Source organism: Physcomitrium patens, chromosome 21 (genome assembly GCF_059467195.1).
Source record: "Physcomitrium patens ecotype Gransden chromosome 21, ASM5946719v1, whole genome shotgun sequence".
NCBI classification, from domain to species: domain Eukaryota; kingdom Viridiplantae; phylum Streptophyta; class Bryopsida; order Funariales; family Funariaceae; genus Physcomitrium; species Physcomitrium patens.
Genome location: NC_143430.1, coordinates 12,285,478 through 12,304,938, shown reverse-complemented (window position 1 = coordinate 12,304,938; position 19,461 = coordinate 12,285,478). Strand labels below are relative to the sequence as shown.

General features: G+C 30.4%; 1 protein-coding gene across 1 annotated transcript; it reads right to left on the bottom strand.

Moving 5' to 3' along the window:
- Window positions 1–13,622: 13,622 nt before the first annotated feature.
- LOC112274175 (putative secreted lipase phiG) lies at window positions 13,623–15,950 on the bottom strand. Its single transcript, XM_090245814.1, has 2 exons — window positions 15,579–15,950; window positions 13,623–15,447 (listed from the first exon to the last, which is right to left on the bottom strand). Exon 2 carries the CDS (start codon window positions 15,036–15,038, stop codon window positions 13,878–13,880), a length of 1,161 nt encoding a protein of 386 aa, XP_090101940.1. The 5' UTR covers window positions 15,039–15,447; window positions 15,579–15,950; the 3' UTR covers window positions 13,623–13,877.
- Window positions 15,951–19,461: the final 3,511 nt, after the last annotated feature.

Sequence of the window (19,461 nt, the reverse complement as noted above, 5' to 3'; positions counted from 1 at the left end):
CCTTCATCTCGCGAGAGTACCTCCTCTTTTGTACCTCCATAATCTCGCTTTACAGTGGTACCTCCCCAAAATCCTTAAATCCTTCAACAATCTTTGGCAATGGTTTCTCCCTCAACCTATCTTGATTCCGTTCATGGTTAGGAGGTACTGTTAGAAATTGTACAGCTTTCCTCCCATCTTTGCTCCGTACCCTTGCATAAGCAGAACCATCGTCAAGTACCTTTGTTTCCATCCGTGTTGCCGTAATATAAGGTTGTCCTAAAATCAACGGATAAGTCGTTGTATCTTGAACGAAGAAATGTTGCTCCGTCGCAACATCCCCAATCCGAATTTTGACATCTGGACAAGCTCCATATAATTCGCCTCGTGTGTTATTAGCTGCTCGTATTGCCCATCCATGTTCCATATCAATTGGCCATTTTTGCTTCTTATAAAGATCTTTAGACATGAGATTTATTTCAGAACCATGGTCCACCAAAGCAACTATTGGTTCTTCTATATCTCCTACCTTCACCAATACCTCAGTAGTTGCCCTTGCCCAATGCTTTCGAGTATAATGGCTCAAAGTTTCCATTTCCTTGTCACTAGAATCTTCGAAACGTACTCGCTGATTATACCCATTCTTTTCATTTGTTGGTTGCTTGTAACCAATATCAACCTCTTCTTCATCTCTACATATTCCTGCATCAATAGCATGACTCATTCCAGTTTTGTCCATTAATTGCCTCTTTCACTTAATGCTGTCAATGATAACATCATGAAACTCCTTCTTTGCAATTTCCAAGACTTCTTTCAATGTGAATTCTACCTTAGCGTTTAATATACGTTCTTCCAACACCCCTTTCAAATTTGTTGCCGCTTCAATGTCAGAAAGTAGCTTATAGGCAATTGATTTGCCCTTATCTTTTGTCTCCGTTGTTTTTTCTCCCAATGATGATGAGGTATCCTTTACAGGCAATTCTTGTGAAGCTGCCTCCCGAGCCTTGTCTCCTCGAGTTTGCCTCTTAAAAGAATTTCCTTCTCTAGTATCATCAAAATTTCCTCGTCTTTTTTCTTCCATCAAAGCTTCATGTTGGCTCTTAGCAATATATGCATGAATTGAAAGAGACTCAACACGATCCTCCCAACCTATTCTTCCTCGTATTGTAGCTGCAGTTCTCAATAATGCTTCTCGAGGTAATTTCCCTTCTTGCATTGTAGAAACAGCAGAAGCCCAAAATTCACTAGTTTCCGTACTTCCACTAATTTCATCATCTACTCTAGCACCATAACTTGCACTTTCTCGTACTACTGTTTCATGCTCTTTTAAGTAATCTTGAACCAATGCTCTCATTCCTCCCTTGCCAAAATTGGTTTGAAGAAGATCCTCCCTATCTTTCAATGCTATCTTCCCATCTTTCCAGCAAATAATTCCCTGCCGTATCATATTATTAAATTCATTGCAATCTTTTCTAGTGTGTGAAGCATCATCACACCAAATGCATCTTTGTACATATCCTTGTTTTGAAACATTCTTCAAATTATTTATAGAAGTATTCTCTTCAAGTCTTGCCAATTTGATTTAAAGATCTCGCATTCCTCGTATAATTTCTTCCATACCCATATATGCTTTCTTTGACAAGGATGTCGAAGGTTGAACTGTAGGCATTGTCGATGGTGTTGTACGTACTGGAGCTTTGGGTGCTTGTACTATTTTTGGAATATTGCTTCTATGCTTTCTCCTTTCTTTTTCTGTAAGCAACCCCATCGCATCTTCAACGTTCTTCGACTTCGTCATCAATCCTTCATCTTCTTCTTTGTCTTCAAGAAGGGGTTCTAATTTCTCTTGCAATTCTCCATCAGCAGCTTAAAAAAATAGATCAACTTTGTTCGGCTCCAATGTCAATTTTTCTACCTTCGATAATTGAGAGTACTGCCTCTCAAATTCCCTTAGTAGCTCTGTTGCTTGCAAATTCTTATTGGGCCGTTCAATCCATCCCAGAAACAGCTTCTTAGTAACGCGATCAGCATCTTCCAAGAAATATTTGTCTTTCAATGCATGTGAAAAATCCTCCCATGAATTCTTACAATGATCCATAATCGATGTAATGTGGTCCCTTATCTCCGGTATCGTGGCAAGTCCAAATAGTGCAACCATTTTCTTCTCAGAAACCTGATTTAATTCCATTTCACGAACATAACATCTTAAATACCTTGAAATATTCCTTCCATCAAATTGATCAATTTTATTGACCACTGCTTGCAATGCTTTGGTTGCCAAAGCTTCCTTTCGATCATTGCTTTGCTGTTGCTGCATTGACAATGAGAAGGCTTGAAACAAACTAGCAATAGACGTATCCATGTGCATACCTTGTCCTTTAGAAGACTCTCTACCAGAAACTTCTCCCAAAAATCCTTCAAAATTTTTATTTTCGTTTTCTATAAAAATAAAGATAAAATCAACCAAAATCTAATACCTTCCACTTCAAGCTTTCACGTCGGGTTCACCACTTATGTCGTATTACGTGCTTTCCTGCTCGAGAACGCGCCGGGCGTTTGGCTGTAGAAGGTAGTATGGAGATTCGCCGATAGTCAAGCAGTCTATCAGTTTTTGACTGCTGGAATATAAACGACTGCAACAATGTACCGTAAATCTATACGGATGCTCTTCGACTGCTTGTCGAAGTCTTTCTTTTGCCCCAGCCGGTAGATCTCTAGACGTTACAGAGAACCCCGAACAACCCAAACTGTTAATCTTCAATACCCTTTTGTACTTACGATCTTGTATCCAATGACTGTCCTGTTAGATTAACCCAATAAATTTCATTCACTCCGCATACTCAATCCTATAGACACCCTTTTAATCCTTCAATCACAGGCGTAACTCGATTTTACAAAACAGTCAAGAGTATTCAAACCCACTTCATTTAAAAATCTCGATTCACCATTATAACACTGACTTCAGCAGCGATTGCCTCAGTCTTCCCAAACTCTACGAAGAAGAAAAATCCAAATTCTATGTCTTTCCTTCCCCGACCCAAAGCATGAAGCTCCTCTCTCTAATTCCCTTGATCTTCAAAAACCTCCAATGAAAACCAAACTAGTAACCTTGCAAAAGCTTGAAAACTAGCTCCCCCCGATTCCCCGAAAAAAAATCCCCCCCCGTTCAAAACTATATCCCTCCTAACCTTATCCTCTGAATTTCTTCAATCTTCCATCTTAGATCCGGAATTGGCTCCCGCTGTCAGAGCTTAGATTCGAAATTGGCTCACGTCATCAAGGCCTTCTCCTCCGTTTTTACCTTTAAGAGATTCATTTACCGTAAACAACGTTCCCTGAAACGGCACAAAGAACAAGACAGCCCAAAACAGAATCGAACCCCGTAATCGAGACCACATTGAGTCGCCCGACCAATTCAGGTCCTATATTGGAAAAGATGCCCGTAGTAACCTGGATGTTCCCGTAATTGGGTCAAATTGGTCCTTGCGTCAGATTGGCTAAGATCCGTAGTAAGACCTGGATTTCCCGTAATTAGACTGCATTGGGTTGACCGGCCAATTCAGGTCTCATATTGGATAAGAGGACCCGGATTGGATTATCGAAATTGGATCCAATTGGCTCCTCGAACCCGTCGTGTGAATTGGTCTTTCTCATCCTGCTGACTCCCGTTATTGGAATCGAACGGAGCATTTCAGTATGCCCCGGTTGACTGTAACGGAGTGACTGAACCTGACCACTCAGTATTTGTACTGGAGTTGGTCGATGCTCTCAATATTCGAGGTAACTGAATATTAATAAAATTCCCCTTTCTTTTTATTTTCACTGTATACTCGTGTTACAACACGACACCGCCAAAATCATATTTAATGTTGAAATAGCCTCACAAGTATCAAATGAACACTTATATGGTGTCATATGCTTGGAACAACCTAAATCCACAATCCATCTTAACATGGAAGCCATAGCGGTCTCGTTTGTTGTAGTGAATGCATAATCTTATCTTCCAAACTCATCTTATATACTATTTACATTCTCTTTTTTCCATCTTTTTTCTTTTATAGCAATTTCAAGCAAAATATCCTACTTCATCACAAATGAAGCAAGTTTTGACATAACCTCATTGGTTTGAATAGTTGCCCTTGCCTTATCATAAATAGAATGTGAAATCTATACTTAGAGATTTTTTTTCTTTTTTCTTGGTTACTTCATGGCTAAGTCTTATTATTACCTAGTCGATTGTGAGTTCCTTCATTTTGATGGATTTTAAAGCTAGAATAAGATAATTGTAGAATTTTGACTAGCTCATAAATAGAGTCATGACAACATCTACTTCTTCTAAAGACTAGTGTCATGGACATATGCATGTAAGCCAGTAATTACATATATAAATAGGTAGAAGTAAGTAAAAATAGATAAAAATAAATTAATTCAATAATATTTGCTATAAAAGCTTCCTATAAGCTACATAGATGCTGCTTTGATTTTATAGGTGTCTTTAATTGATTTTTTGGATTAGTAACGTGGTCAACAAGTTGGCCATGTACCACACATATTGTTAGCTTAAAGATCAAGCTAATCATGTGGTCCACACATAGAAAAACTTGTCTTGTAAGTTAAGACATATATCTTATAAAGTCAACATATATTGAAGGTCCTATAGAACATCACCATGTAGCATTTGGTTGGATAGTATATGTAGAGACAAGAGTGAAGCCATCTTCACTCTTGTCAACTTCTTTCTTGCTTCTAGTCTAGTTTCAAAAGTTTCAATTTTTTTTATCTTTTGGAAATAGCCATTCCAGTTTTTTTTTTTTTTAATATATATATATTGAGTTATTTCTATTTTGTCATCTTTCTTTGAGAGAAGTCTCACTTGTTTATTTATTTTTATCAAGTTCATGTCCTTGACAGATTGATAAGAGTATACTTATAATATCAGAGCTTTGTCTAATCTTGATTAAGAGTGGATTACCCATTTCTCTTGATAAGACATAAGCATATTAGAAGTTGAGGATTATCTTCTTCTAAACTGATATTGTCCTTAGTATTTTCTTTTTTCTCATGTCCTGTCTTCTATTTGTCTTGAGTGATGTCATACTCTAATTGCTTATAGTATATAAAAATTAATCAAAACATATAATATATTTGTAAGTCTTGATGTAGATAAGAGTGGTTAATAAAAAAAATTAAAGAGAATTGATATAAGGAAATTTATTTGGAGATTTATCTATTTTGATTATAGTATTTATATTATGTAAGATTTAGATATTTAGTATAAAGCTTAAGACAAGGTTGGGACCTAAAGAAGAAAATCTTAAATAATAGGAGGCTTATTGGGAGGGATGAAAGCAAGGCATGGTTAGATGAAGGCAAAGAATGAGAAACTTCATTCCTATTGGTCGAAGGCCACGTCCAATGGGCTTCAAGGAGGTTGCCCGAGGCCTTATTAGGAATTAGAGTTTCTCTTTCAAGATCATTCGAGCTTTGGAGGCTATGATCAGTAAGTTCAGGATTTTGGATATAATTTAGATGAAAAGTTTGTATGATTTCAAGTTTTTTATGAAGGAGATATAGGTGTTCAAAGTTAAGGTGTCGAATTTGGACCTATTGTCACTCTTTGAAGTATAACATATGCGTACGGAGAGCAATAAAAGATCGGTGATAAGATTTGGAGAAGAAACATTTTTGGCTACACTTTATAAATATTGTTTGATATATTCTAAGTCTAAATAAAGAAGTTATGGGGCATTGAAGACAACACATGTAATTCAAAGGCAATAAGTGAGTCATATTATTGATAGTAATGGTTGGAGTCATATCTTGAGTTCTTCGACAAATTTTTGGCTCAAAATTTTCTTAAGTGTGAGTTATTAAGTTAAGAAGATATAGATCAAAATTTCATGGTATTTTAGTACTTATTTTGTGAGATATAAAGAAATTAGAATGTAAGTGTAAATAAGCTAGGATTTAAAGCTACTATTAGGGTTTTGGCGATATCTCAAGATCCGTAATGAATTTAGAGTTGAATTTTTTTGTGGTAGTTTTTGAAAGCATATCAGTACTTCATGTCAAATTTAGGATTTTTTGGACGGTCGGATCGTGAGATATGAGCTGTTGAAGTTTAAAAAACATCTTTCATAAGGATATATAAGGTTTTAAGATACTTTATCATATATTTGGATGTTTTCTTGGTACTTGGGCTAATGCTTTGATGTAATTATCCAAATAGAAAAAGTATTATATGTATAAATTTTGTTTTTTATATCTTAGAATTGATTGAGTATTTAGTGGCACCTAGAAGCACAATGCTTTCTTGAATCAAACTCTCTTTACCCCGACAGTGGTGGAGGCTTTTCATCAATGATATCCATGAAAATTTTGCCATAACAAGACAGACCTGCCAGATGAGACATTACGATTGTCATAACCTTCAAGACAAAGCAATCAAGATGAAGATCTTCAAAAACAACATGTTCTTCTTTGAGTAGATGGCGAGATACAATGCATTTGGTATCATGATCTTGGAAGGGACTCCCAATCTTTGGTGATTTTATTAGAGGTAGGAACAATTCCTAATGGTGTTCCACATATTTTATTCGAAGGAAGTTATGAAGGCCTCAACAATGATCAAATAACTAGGTGGTCTTCCCACCCTAGTATGAGACATTATTGATGGTTGAAAAGTCCTATCATTCATCTTTGAAGAGAACAAAGATCATAGTATGTAGTGAATACAATTTGTCGCATCATAGATTTCCTCAACATATGATAACCGCTCCTCATGTTACTCATCCTTAGAAGGGCGGGAGGGGAGTAATGTCAAAGATATACGCATGTAAGCTAGTAATTACATATATAAATAAGTAGAAGTAAATAAAAGTAGATAAAAGTAAGTAAAAGTAGATAAAAGTAAGTTAATTCAATAATATTTGCTATAAAAGCTTCATATAAGCTATATAGATGCTACTTTGACTTTATAGATGTCTTTAATTGAATTTTTGGATTAGAAACGTGGTAAAAAAGTTGGCCATTTGCCACACATGTTTTTAGCTTGAAGACTTAGCTAACTATGTGGCCTACACATAGAAAAACTTGCCTTATAAGTCAAGGCATGTGTCCTATAAAATCAACATATATTGAAGGTTCTATAGAACATCACCATGTAGCCTTTGGTTAGATAGTATATATAGAGACAAGAGTGAAGCCCTCTTCACTCTTGTCAACTTCTTTCTTGCTTCTAGTCTAGTTTCAAAATTCTCAAGTTTTTTTGTCTTTTGGCTATAGCCATTCCAGTTTTTTTTTAAATATATATATATTGAGTTATTTCTATTTTATTATCTTTCTTTGAGAGAAGTCTCACTTGTTTATTTGTTTTTATCAAGTTTTTATCTTTGACATCTTGTTAACAATTGTAAGTTGATTTGCAAGTGCCTTCACCTTGTTCATATGTGCCATGAGGTCTTCATCTTATTCCATCTTACATGTGAAGAATTTCTTCTTTATGTAAATGATGTTTAATAAGTTCTTGCTTTCTTAGATATTGTAAAGGGTCTTCTATACTTTTGTTGGTCCTTTACAAGAGATAATGTGGAAGATGTTGGCATCATCCTTATTGCATACAATCAATCCAAAGGCCTTCTTTTCATGACATTTATAGTTCTTGTCGTCCTTTGTATTAGCATGCATACTTGGAGGCTCTCATCTACAATATCCCATAGGTCTAAAGAAGCCAACAAAAGCTTCAATTTGACCTTCCAATGGTAGAAATTCTCACCTCTAAGCTTTTCAATAGCTCTCAAGCCTTCAACCTTATATAAAGCCATGTTTCAAGAAGAAATGTATTAAAAAAGATCAAGAGAAATAGTCCTAAAGCTTTCAAAATCATCAAGAAAGAGTTGGTGCTTTAAAATCTCAAAATACCCTCTTTGTAAATAAACTATCGTTTTTACTCTTAAAACACTCTCAACTTCACTTCTTGGACCTTTCACAAGTTCAATGATGAATATAAACGTCTTAATCTAGATTTGTCACTCTTCTATCACTTTTATGCTCACAAATCACTTCTAGGCACCTTAAGAGGTCATTTAAGTATCTTAAGCTCTTTTAATACATGAAACTATAAAGTTAGTCCACGAATGATCTTAATCAATAAGAAATCACAACACTAGTATTCTATAACATCACCATGAGGTACAAATCAAATCCTGAATCCAAAATGCACTTAACAATAAATAAGAGCAAATAAAGATCTAGATCTAGATATGAATCTAAAAATTAGGAGTATCAAAATCCTAACATCAACAACAATAATATGATCTATCCAATACAACAACAAAGACTTCATAAAACTTCAAAGAAACTTATAAAAGAATATGAGTGAATCAATAATCTATTGAAAAAAGAGAGATTAAAAGCCACAATACTTAGTATTAGCAAGGTTGTATACAAAATGAAGTGTAGAGTAAGATGATTGTCACTTCCAACATTCTTTACTTATAGCTAGAATTTACATCAATTATAGATGAACTTAATTATTTTCATCCTTCTTTCTTACATCTAACTAATTCCTAGATTCTTCTTATCCTAATTGCCACTTAAAAACCCTAGTCGCCGCCATAGTAACATCTTTTGATCCTTTGTTATCTTTTGACTTTTAGCAACTTACTATGGTTTAACTCTATGTGGTAGCAACTATGCAAGATCTTACTTATCTTCAACAATATTATTATATAAAGCTTCAGTAATTTATATAATAAATTAAATATTTATCAGTTATTAAATTTATAAATAGTAATAATATATTTATATAATAAATTATAATTATAAAAAAACACAAAATGGTATTTGAAATAATAAAATATAATATATTATAAATATATATATATATATATAATATTAAAAAATATTCTAAATATTCTAATAATAATTATTAATCTATTAGATATCTTTTTATAATATATATATAAAAATTTATTTTATCAATCTTTTTAAGATTTAAAAAGTAAAAAATAATTTATTATCTATTTTTAATATATAAAGAATGTCTTCTAAAATTTTATTATAAATTTTGGATCTTTAATTAGATATAATATTACTTAAAAGTTTATAGTATATATATATATATATATATATATATATATATATATTTATATATATATATAATTTAAATTTCATATTTATTTACATATTAATTTTTATTTTATATAAAATACATGTGATTTTGTATTAAAGTATATCATAATAAAAATAGACTCACAAGAATATAAAGTTGATAAATTTTCAATAAAAGGTACCAACAAACAATTAATTTTTAAAAATTATAAATGATGGTTGAAAAATTTTATATAATTGATGACCTCAAGGATTTTCTTTATAAAACTTATATATTAAGATTAATAAAATTCTCTTACAAAAAGTTTACATTTGATGCTACAAGTTATATTTAAATTATAAGCTTATAAAGTTAAATTTTTCCAAAATTTTGGATTTTGGAGAATTTAGATTGTATATAATCTTTTAAATCATATTAACATTCTAAAACAAAACTGTCTTAAAAATATGTCATATTAAAATAATCATAAATATTACTTTGATTCTCAGCAAGAAGAAGGTTTATTTAAATAACCAAAAAGAATTTATCAAGAGATATAAAATAATTAAAATTCATTGATTAAATAATTCAAAAATACGATTGCTTAAGTTTTAGAAAAACAACATAATATTAATCATGTATGACATGTTTTCTATTTAGTAAAATATATTAATTTCTAGACATTACATCTAAAAAAATATTATTTTTTAAAAATAATATGTAATATTCAATATAAATATTGATTAAAAAATATTTCAATGATTTTTCAAAAATTCAAATGCTTATTAATATAAAGTACTAAAACTTCCTATGATTAGCATAAATTACAATAAGATTAGATGTATCTTTAAATATGAATTAAATCCTTAAAATAAATCTACAATATCAAAGATTTTTTCATTCTAAGATTTATTATTAATGGTTGTTATTACATATGTTTTTAAATAAAATAATGGTTTAATAGAATCTATTATCTATATGAAATTTCAAATAATTTTGTATAGAATAAAAAATCTTATGTGTTTGTCTCTTAAGTAAATGGATTAAAAAATTCATTATTATCTTAACATCATATGAAAGACAAAGATTATATAATTTTTGTAAATATTTGTTTTACAAATCATTGATTTTTTTAATCTATATTTTTAAGATTAAGTGGGAACTTACAAAATATTTCTTATAAGTATCTAAAAATAATTAGAAAATTTTTAACAGCATTAAAAAATCATATATAATTTCAAAAGTTGTTATTTTTTATTTTTTTATATTTTTTTGAGAATCCATCTTTATACATTTAAGTGCTATTAAACTTAAATACAACCATGATATATTATATAAACTATTTTCTATAAAAATTTATAAAATTATATATATATATATAATCATATGTACAAAATTTTCAAAAATTAATATTAGATAAGAATACATCTATAATATCTTTAATGTAGCATAAATATATATATATATATATATAAAGAGAGAGAGAGAGAGAGAGAGAGAGAGATGTTAGAGCCACATTCTTATTTTCTTGATACCACATCCCTTGCCATCTCATAATTAGTTCAATCTATCCTAGTCCCTCATCTCAAACTGCCTCATTTCCAGCACCTATCTTCCATTCCCACTTCCTATCATTGTAAATGGCACCAATAACCTTAGATATAGATGCTTTATAATATGATTTTTTTGTGACTAAAACATTGTTGATGTCGCATTGCAATCTTATAATTGTAATTAAAAGTTAATACCTAGGTTGATTTCTTGAATAAGAAGCATGCATTGTTTTAAATGTTGATTTCATTTCTATAAAATGGGAATGGAAATGGGGAAGAAGAGCTATGAACAAGGACAAAGGATTTGAGACAAGGGATAAGGAATAAGGACATGGGTTTGAGACGAGGGATAAGATACAAAAATGGGAAGATTTAGAATCAGAGATGGGAGATGGAAATGAGGGACTTGGAATAGAATGAATTATTCATGAGATGGTAGAGGTGGTTTGGCATTAACAAAATAAGGGTATGGCTTTTACAACTCCCTATGTAAATAAATAAATATATATATATATATATATATATATATATAATCTTCATAATTTTTTATTTATTTTTTTTTAGCTCTTTATTTTAAGATAAACATAAATATTAGACATTAAATTTTTAAAAAATAAAACACAATTTTCTTTAAAATATTAAGTTAAAAAGAAACTAAAATTGTACTATGTCAATCTATAATCTTTTTTTTCTTTACTTTACTATTTTTCTTTTGATTAAATATTTGTAAAAAATAATAGTAATGACAATAGTACAATATAGATAATGAAGTAAAAACATATGATTTTTTAAAAAAATTCATAATTTTAACTACTTAAATCTTTTTTTTAATATCTTAAATTTTAAATAAGATATTTAGAAGAAGGTAAAATAAAAATAAAAATAAACTACTAAATTTTATAAATTAAGCATAATACATAAGAATTTAAAAATTAAAAACTAAAATAAACTACTAAATTTTATAAATTAAGCATTATACATAAGACTTTAAAAATTAAAAAATTATAATTTCTTCACATCCTGCATTGGTAAGATAAAGATATCTAATTTTTTTTCTTTTTATTTATATTGTAGAAACAGATTTTACTAAAAGCTTTTCAAAAGAATTTTAAATAATCTGGAATATTTTAAAAATTAAAAACTCTTAATTAGAAATGTTTAGAAGTAAGTTTAAAATTATGATTCATTATAAAATATTATACAATAAAAATATAAAGTTAATTTTAATATTCTAGAATTGATATATATATATATATATATATATTTAAATATATAAAATATAAATGGATATATATACAAAATAAGTAAATTAAAGAAGGTTTTGATTAAATTTACTTTAAATTTGGAAGATAGATAACTTTATAATTGAAGTTTAATGCACAATTGTATTTAGTTTATCAATTTAAAAAACTTGCACATAATACCATTAATTGTTTCTATTAGTATTAATATTAGTCTTTTAATAGATATAATTTTATTTATATAATATTAAAAAATAATTAAATACAAATACTTAAAAATATAAAATATAAATACTTAAAAATATCCCTTTTATCTATATAGTTTATTGCCAATTAATCTTAATATTGGATGTTGTTGTAAAAACAACTTAGACTATATTATGATTGATTCTTTTTAAATCTTATATTTTTATTATAATATTTGATAATTTAATTAATTTTTAAAAATATATATATAATATATATCAAAATAACCTATAAAATACTAGAAGCAATATAAAAGAAAATAATAAAAAATATACATATATAACTTAAAAAATATCTATACCTTCCAAATTACTATAATGAATTTGAAGAGAAATTTATGGTTAATTTTTATCAAAACATATCACATTTTAAAATTACACATTTTGATTTGGTGAAGAAAAAATGTAATTAAATCAACACCAACTTGTCAAAATTTATTTTATGAATATATAGTTATAAATAAAATATAAAATATATAAAATATATTTTAAATTCTTTTATATTTATAATAGTATTTGTCAATTATAAAAAGCTTAGGGAGTCTTAAATTAATACTATTCTATACAAGATATATTAGAAAATTTAATAATATTATTATTCTTGATCTAATATATACTAACTAAGAAGAAGATAATGTAGAAGCTTTCAAACAACTACAAAGCTTGCAAACCATTTAAGTTATGAAATATTTCTAAGGTAAGTTCTTTAAACTAAGATTTTTTTTTTCCAAATATTCTTTTTGGGAAATGGTATATCAATAATACACTTAGAGAATCAATTTGCAACTTAAAAATATTTTTTCGTATTTTATAACAAAAATTATGAATGTAACTTATTTTTACTTATTTAATTTAATTCTATTCATTTAAGTAAAATAATTATGTTTACATAGAACTTATTAACCTGAATAATAAATTCTATGTTATTAATTAAATTGTGCAATATTATTATTTATTGAAATAATGATCTTTTAATACTATAAAAACTGAGTAAAATCATACAATGGTAAAAAAAATTGTTTGAAACAAATCAATTCATTTGTTTAATTAATTGTTTATTATTAATATTATTACATTGTAACATAATTTTTATCATAATTATCTTTATTATATTATACATATTTACAAAGCAATATATTATACATGGTACATAATACGTAGGATTTTAAATAAGCTCTTTTATTTTTAAATTAAAATTGTCTTGGGAATTATACATTGATTTATAATTTTAAAAAATCAACTTATCACATGCTCTTAAGAACACAAAACTGCACTCTAATCATTTAATATATATATATATATATATATATATATTTTAAATTATTGTGCATGAGTAATATTGCACCAGATATTAATTTATAAATTTATCATCAAATACTAATAGCTCTGAATCAAATGAAATGTGACATAAAAATTAATAACATCATTTTCTCTATTCTTCAAATTGTGGCCTCTTTCATGTTGATATGTATCACATGACATGTCACATCCCAAACTTGATGTATCAAAATTGTTAAATCTAAATAATGAATCAAATATATATTGTCATCGTTCGAGCTATATAAGCTCTCAAGGTCAAATGCCCTCAACCACATACAAAGTACCAACAAATTTCCGCAATATGCAAGAACTAACTTCTTTTCTCTCACAAGCAACATAATGTACAGATAACAATACAGTTTCCAACTAGAGTATATTAATAACTTAATTTCACAGCGAAACATAGATAAAGGGGTGCAACTAGTAGAATGTCCTTTTGGGTTCAGTCTCACAAAACCCTAAAAGCCGGTCTTTCATGTCCACATGAAGTCTGATACTGAATCCAATCGTGGATTGCTTTGGCGACCTCCAAGTTGTTTTCCTCCAGCATCATCAGATGCCCGTTCCCCTTCAGCCCAATGTTTTCCAGCCGCAGCAACTCAGCATTCACGCCAGCTTGTTGCAAGAATTTCACCGAGCAGTGGTCATACAAAGCGTGATAAGATGCCTCACTCACGGTTATCACCACAGGGATTTGCTTCAGATTGGGCAGAGTGCGAGCCGGTTCCGCCTGCAACACACAGTCCTCGCGATCCGTCTCGTTCGATGGAATCCTTAGCTTAGAGATTTCATGTGGGGATGAAACGGGAGGGTTGTAGGTCATGGCGATGTCTGTCAAACCCCACGCTCGACTCGGACCATGCCCGAACAGTGAGGAGTCTTCGAACGGCGGGCCGGCAGGCTCGATGGCCACGATTGCTTTCACCAATGAAGGGCGCGCATCGGCAACGGACCATCCGTAGAGCCCGCCCTGGGAGTGTGCGACTAATACTGCAGCTCCGATCACGTCCAGTAATGCGATGAGCGCGTCGCGTGTCCGAAGCTGTGCCTCGGTGTCGTTAAAGAGGAACTGCAGGGTGGAATCGAAGAAGCTGTCGAAGACTGCATCGCCTTTCGTGCCATTCCCTGGCCATTGCGTGTGCTTGCTTGCTTGAGGCCACAAATTGTAATGTGCAACTCCCGTGAAGAACTGCGCGATTGAGTTTGTGGAAAACGTGGTCATGTCGAAGTCACCAGGTAACCAAGCAGAGCGACCTCGTGTTGGCTGGTCGATGATGTACACAACGTAGCCATGGCGTAGGAAATACGAAGCCCAGCCCGGTCGTCCGTCTGGTGTGTTGAGCCAAGTGTTTGCCCCGCTCATGGCTTTGCCATGAATGAGCACCAGCGGATATGGCTGCCTGGGTGTGCGGTCTGTCGACAACCTCTCCACATACATTTGGTTCTTCCTCAAGCTCCCGCCCGACGGTCCTTCTACATACTCCCCACCAACGTAGAAAAAGTCTCGGTGTACTGCTAGTTTATAGAGGCGATCATCTTCAGCACTAGGGTTACCAAGCACGATTCGAGATAAAAAGAAAACACTACACATGACGTAACGCGTCAACATGATACCAAAACTACCACTATAAGGGACGAACCAGCTCAATTACCAAAACGAGGCACTAGTCACCGACTACAAAAGCTGCTTTTCGAATGTCCTGATCTCGGAGGAAGCAAGTTGTGCAGGTGATACGAAACCTCGATGACTTTGGACGAGCTCCAGCGCCAAGAGGCCCGTGAAAAGTAAAGAAAATCATGCAGAATTTCTGACGAACGGCCTTTAAACTGACGCATTATCCTGTCTTGCCAATGACTACACATTATATTCTCATTGTCGTACCGGAACAGTACTTTCCATCTAAGTGCCGATCAATCGCAGGACTAACATAGCCGGGGAGGTTTTCGTGATGGCAACTGTTCGAAGCTAATTACTCGCATTGAAGTATGACTTCTTTCGAATTTCCACTTGCTTCATTCTGCCAGTGAGCAACCATCTATTTCATGAAGCCTTGTTTCGAAAGACAAAGATATTTTATCTGGAGACGAAACGGCAGGTTTTTGAGTGACTGGGATATCTATCAAGCCCCAAGGTCGAGCTGGCACTGACCTGAACACAGCCTCTTCAAACGCTGGCCCAGTAGGCTCGACGGCCACAATTGCTTTCACGAATGCATGGCGCGCGTCGGCAACCGGCTACCCATAGAGTTCGCCCCGAGAGTGAGTTACCAGGATAGCAGCTTCGATCGCGTCCAGCAGTGCTACATGCGCGTCGCGTGTCCGAATTTGTGCTTCTGTGTCATTGGAGAGGAACTGCAGAGTGGAGGATTAGGAAGCGTCGTAAATTGGATCGCCTTTTGTGCTATTCCCCGCACACTGAGTGTCCTTGTTGGCCCGCGGCAACAAATTGTAACGAGCAGCCGCAGTGAGGCGATCATCTTCAGCACCACAACCATGACCCACAATTCGAGTTAGAAAGGAAAGTAGACACACAATGCGGCGCATCAACACGATGTCGAAAGCGTCGTTAACAAACAACTTCGAAATCCGTTGCGCCGAATTTTGATGGCGCTATTGCACATCGTGTCCACTCCTCTGTTTGCCCTGCATCCAAAAAATTCAGTTGCAACAACCCTTCAAACAAGTGATGTACAATATTTGTATTATATTAATAAAAATGGACATAGGAATGTGCAATTTGTATGTGTAGAAGTTTGGAATACCAAGCAATGTTGCATTTAATAACGTGAATGAAAAATTATTGATTATTAAAAATAGTGGCGGTAAGAAAATCAAAAAATCTTTTGTGGGTGCAATAAATCTAGAGCGACCTTATATCTTACAGGAATAGATAAAGAGATTATTTGACTTGTTGGAGAAAATAAAAGTAAATACTTTTACAAACCCAAGTGATACTAGATTTAGTATTTTAGATATTAAAAATTAATGACCAAGTTACAACAATAATGATTAAGATTTATCATGACCAAGATAAATGGCACCTCAGACAACAACTTCTTAAAACAAAATTGTGACTCAAGTTTATATCTACACAGATTTTATTTTATTTTATTTTATTTTAAATGATCATATATTTCTCTGTATTATTTGGTTTTTATTTAGGATTTGAATAGTAATTAATTTTCAATTATAATAGAGTAAGCTTATAGATCTCAATACTCCCTAAAATTATTAATATGCATTACATGAATATATTGAACTTATAAAGTAGCCTCTACTAAAAACAAAAATAACAAGATTCTTAAATAACAATGAAGTCTAAAATTAATAATTAGATTTAACAAGAATTAGTTTTTGTTTACATCCACCAAAAGTTATAAAATTGTGTTTTTTTCTAAATGTAAATGTACTTAGATATGTAAGAATTATTTGTTATTACTATTTTTTCACTTTTTATTTCTTGTTGGGACCAGGTTTATCATTATGATAAAATTTACAACGTTAGAATTCTTTAGTTCTTCTTGATTCCAATACAACTAAAACAATAAAAACACCGCCTTATAATATTTTGCATTTGAAAATTTTAGCAAAATTCAAAATTCAAAATTCAAAAAACACTAAAACTAAAACTATGTGAATTTTTTATTATAATTAATCTATCCATAAATTGTAAATATTTTTTTATTGATTAAGGTCCAATAATAAAAAAGAATAACAACATATTTACTTAATTTTTTGGTTAAAATATAAAAAGAAAATATTTTTAGAGTTTCAAAATTGTTTTTATATTATATATATATTCACATATAAACATTTTTCCAATATTTATTTTTAAAAAATATTACAAATGTGTTATAAGAATATTATTATAAATTGATATACGAAATATAATATTATAAACATAGATTGTTAGGTGTTTTTACAAAAAAATTCAAATTATTTAAGAAATTATTAAAGTCTCCTTATGTAAAACTTTTCAAACAATTGTTGTGAAGAATATTTTTTATGGATTTACTGTCACAGGAGCTTAGTTAAAAAGTTCTGTAAGTTTTTTGTTTTTGTTTTTTTCAACAACTTCTTTAATACATTTTGTTACCCTGTCTAAAATAAGACTTGCTAAAAAAGTTCCAAATACTATTCTTTGAACAGCATAAGTAGCTATTCATTAGATTCTCAAACAACAAGGTGGTATCCTTATAGATTATACTTGGTTATATAAAAATTTCTCTTTAATTAGTTTTTATTTTTTGAGTTTACTTATTTATATTAATATATCAAGTAGCATATCTTATAAAATAATAAGATTAACAGACATCATTATTCTAATAATTTTAAATTGAAATTTATAAAAACATCATTTTAAAAAAAAAGTATTGGAGTTCTTAGACAGTTGTAAACTTTTTAAGTTGAACTTAATGATATATTAACTTGTATTTTCTTTCTTTTATATATATGATAAGGTTTTATTCTATTTTAAAATAGAAATTTAATAAAATTAATAAAATTTAAAAATTTAAAAGTAAACAAAATTATTTAATTATATATTTTGGTACTGAGAGAATAATTATTACTAAATTAGAGGTTTCAAAATATAATTGAGATTTGTAGTGATTTTTTAATTGTATATAGTATAAACCAATGAGAAAATATTAAAAATAAGAAAAAAAATGATTTACTTTTAAGTCTCTTTGTATATTTAGTTTGGTTGAATATTCTCATTCAAGTTTTAAATTATTTATATTTTGTGTTTTTAAATAGTTTTGATATTAGATTCTTTATTTTACAAATTATTTGTTACATCCTTTAAATGTTTTTAATCATTTAATTATTCCATTTTAAATATTTCAAAAAATGTATTGATCTCAATAATATATCTTCTTAATTTTGTTGATACTTGGAATTAAACTTCATCAAAGTTTCTCTTGCAATTTTTTTATTATCTCAACCGTTAAATGGTTAAATAATTATCCTTGAGTTGTTAATAATTTTAGGTGTTATTGTAGGACCCTTTGAAATTAAATGCTTGATATTTAAAAATAATTAAATAAATCATAATTATACATATCTATTGGATCTTCTTACAAAATTATTTATCTTAATATAATAATATTTCAATTAATTCATACATTAAAATTACTGATCCTATTTAAATTACTCTTTTTTTAACATATACTAAAATTTGTTGTGAAATTTGAAACTCAATACTAATTTATTGAAACAAAAATCCATGACATTATTTTTTTTCTTAAAAAAAAATCAAACACACACACACACACACACACATATATATATATATATATATATATATATATATAATCAAAATGGGTTTTTCCATGTTTATATTTAATTTTGAGTTCATGTTTCAACTAAATTATCTATAAACACATCCAAAAGGTAAAAAAGAAAAAGAAAAAGAAAAGTGTAAGATCAAGCTAAGTATTATAGTTCCACATTAAACCACAACCAATACTTGTTTGTTGATTTGAGATACATGCATCTTAAACATATATTTTACTTACTTGAAATGTCATATTCAATAACTCTTTCCTAAAAAATAATTCAAGAACCAATTATTAAGTTCAGGCTTTTGTTTTATCATTTCAAAAATAATGAATCAGAAGTGAAATTCAACTGTTTCAAAAGGTATTTTTAGAATCCATAAAAATCACTTCAAAGTATGAAAACGAAGCTTATTGGGTGTATGGAAGTGTGGTGCACAGGGTAATAAGGTGAATTATTGTTAGTACGTAGAGAGATGTTTTATTCAACTTTAGTGGTATTTTGGTGACATTGGGAAGGCTGAGATGAGATTTATTAACCCCTTTGCTGCAACCCCTGACTGTGTCTAATATTGGAAGAGAGAATATCAAGGAGCTCAGCCATTGGCAGATAATGAAGGGCTTGGAAGGCTTGGTGTGTACAGCGTGGCATTGGGCCAGGGCCAGACGTATCGATAAAGGATCTGACTAGCTGACCTCAATCTCGTATGCAGAATTGCTTTTTGACAGGTAAGCCACGACAGATTCCACCCA

Bases quoted from the DNA above. Each gene is read 5' to 3' on its own strand.
- LOC112274175 (XM_090245814.1), bottom strand. From the start codon at position 15,038: ATGTTGACGCGTTACGTCATGTGTAGTGTTTTCTTTTTATCTCGAATC.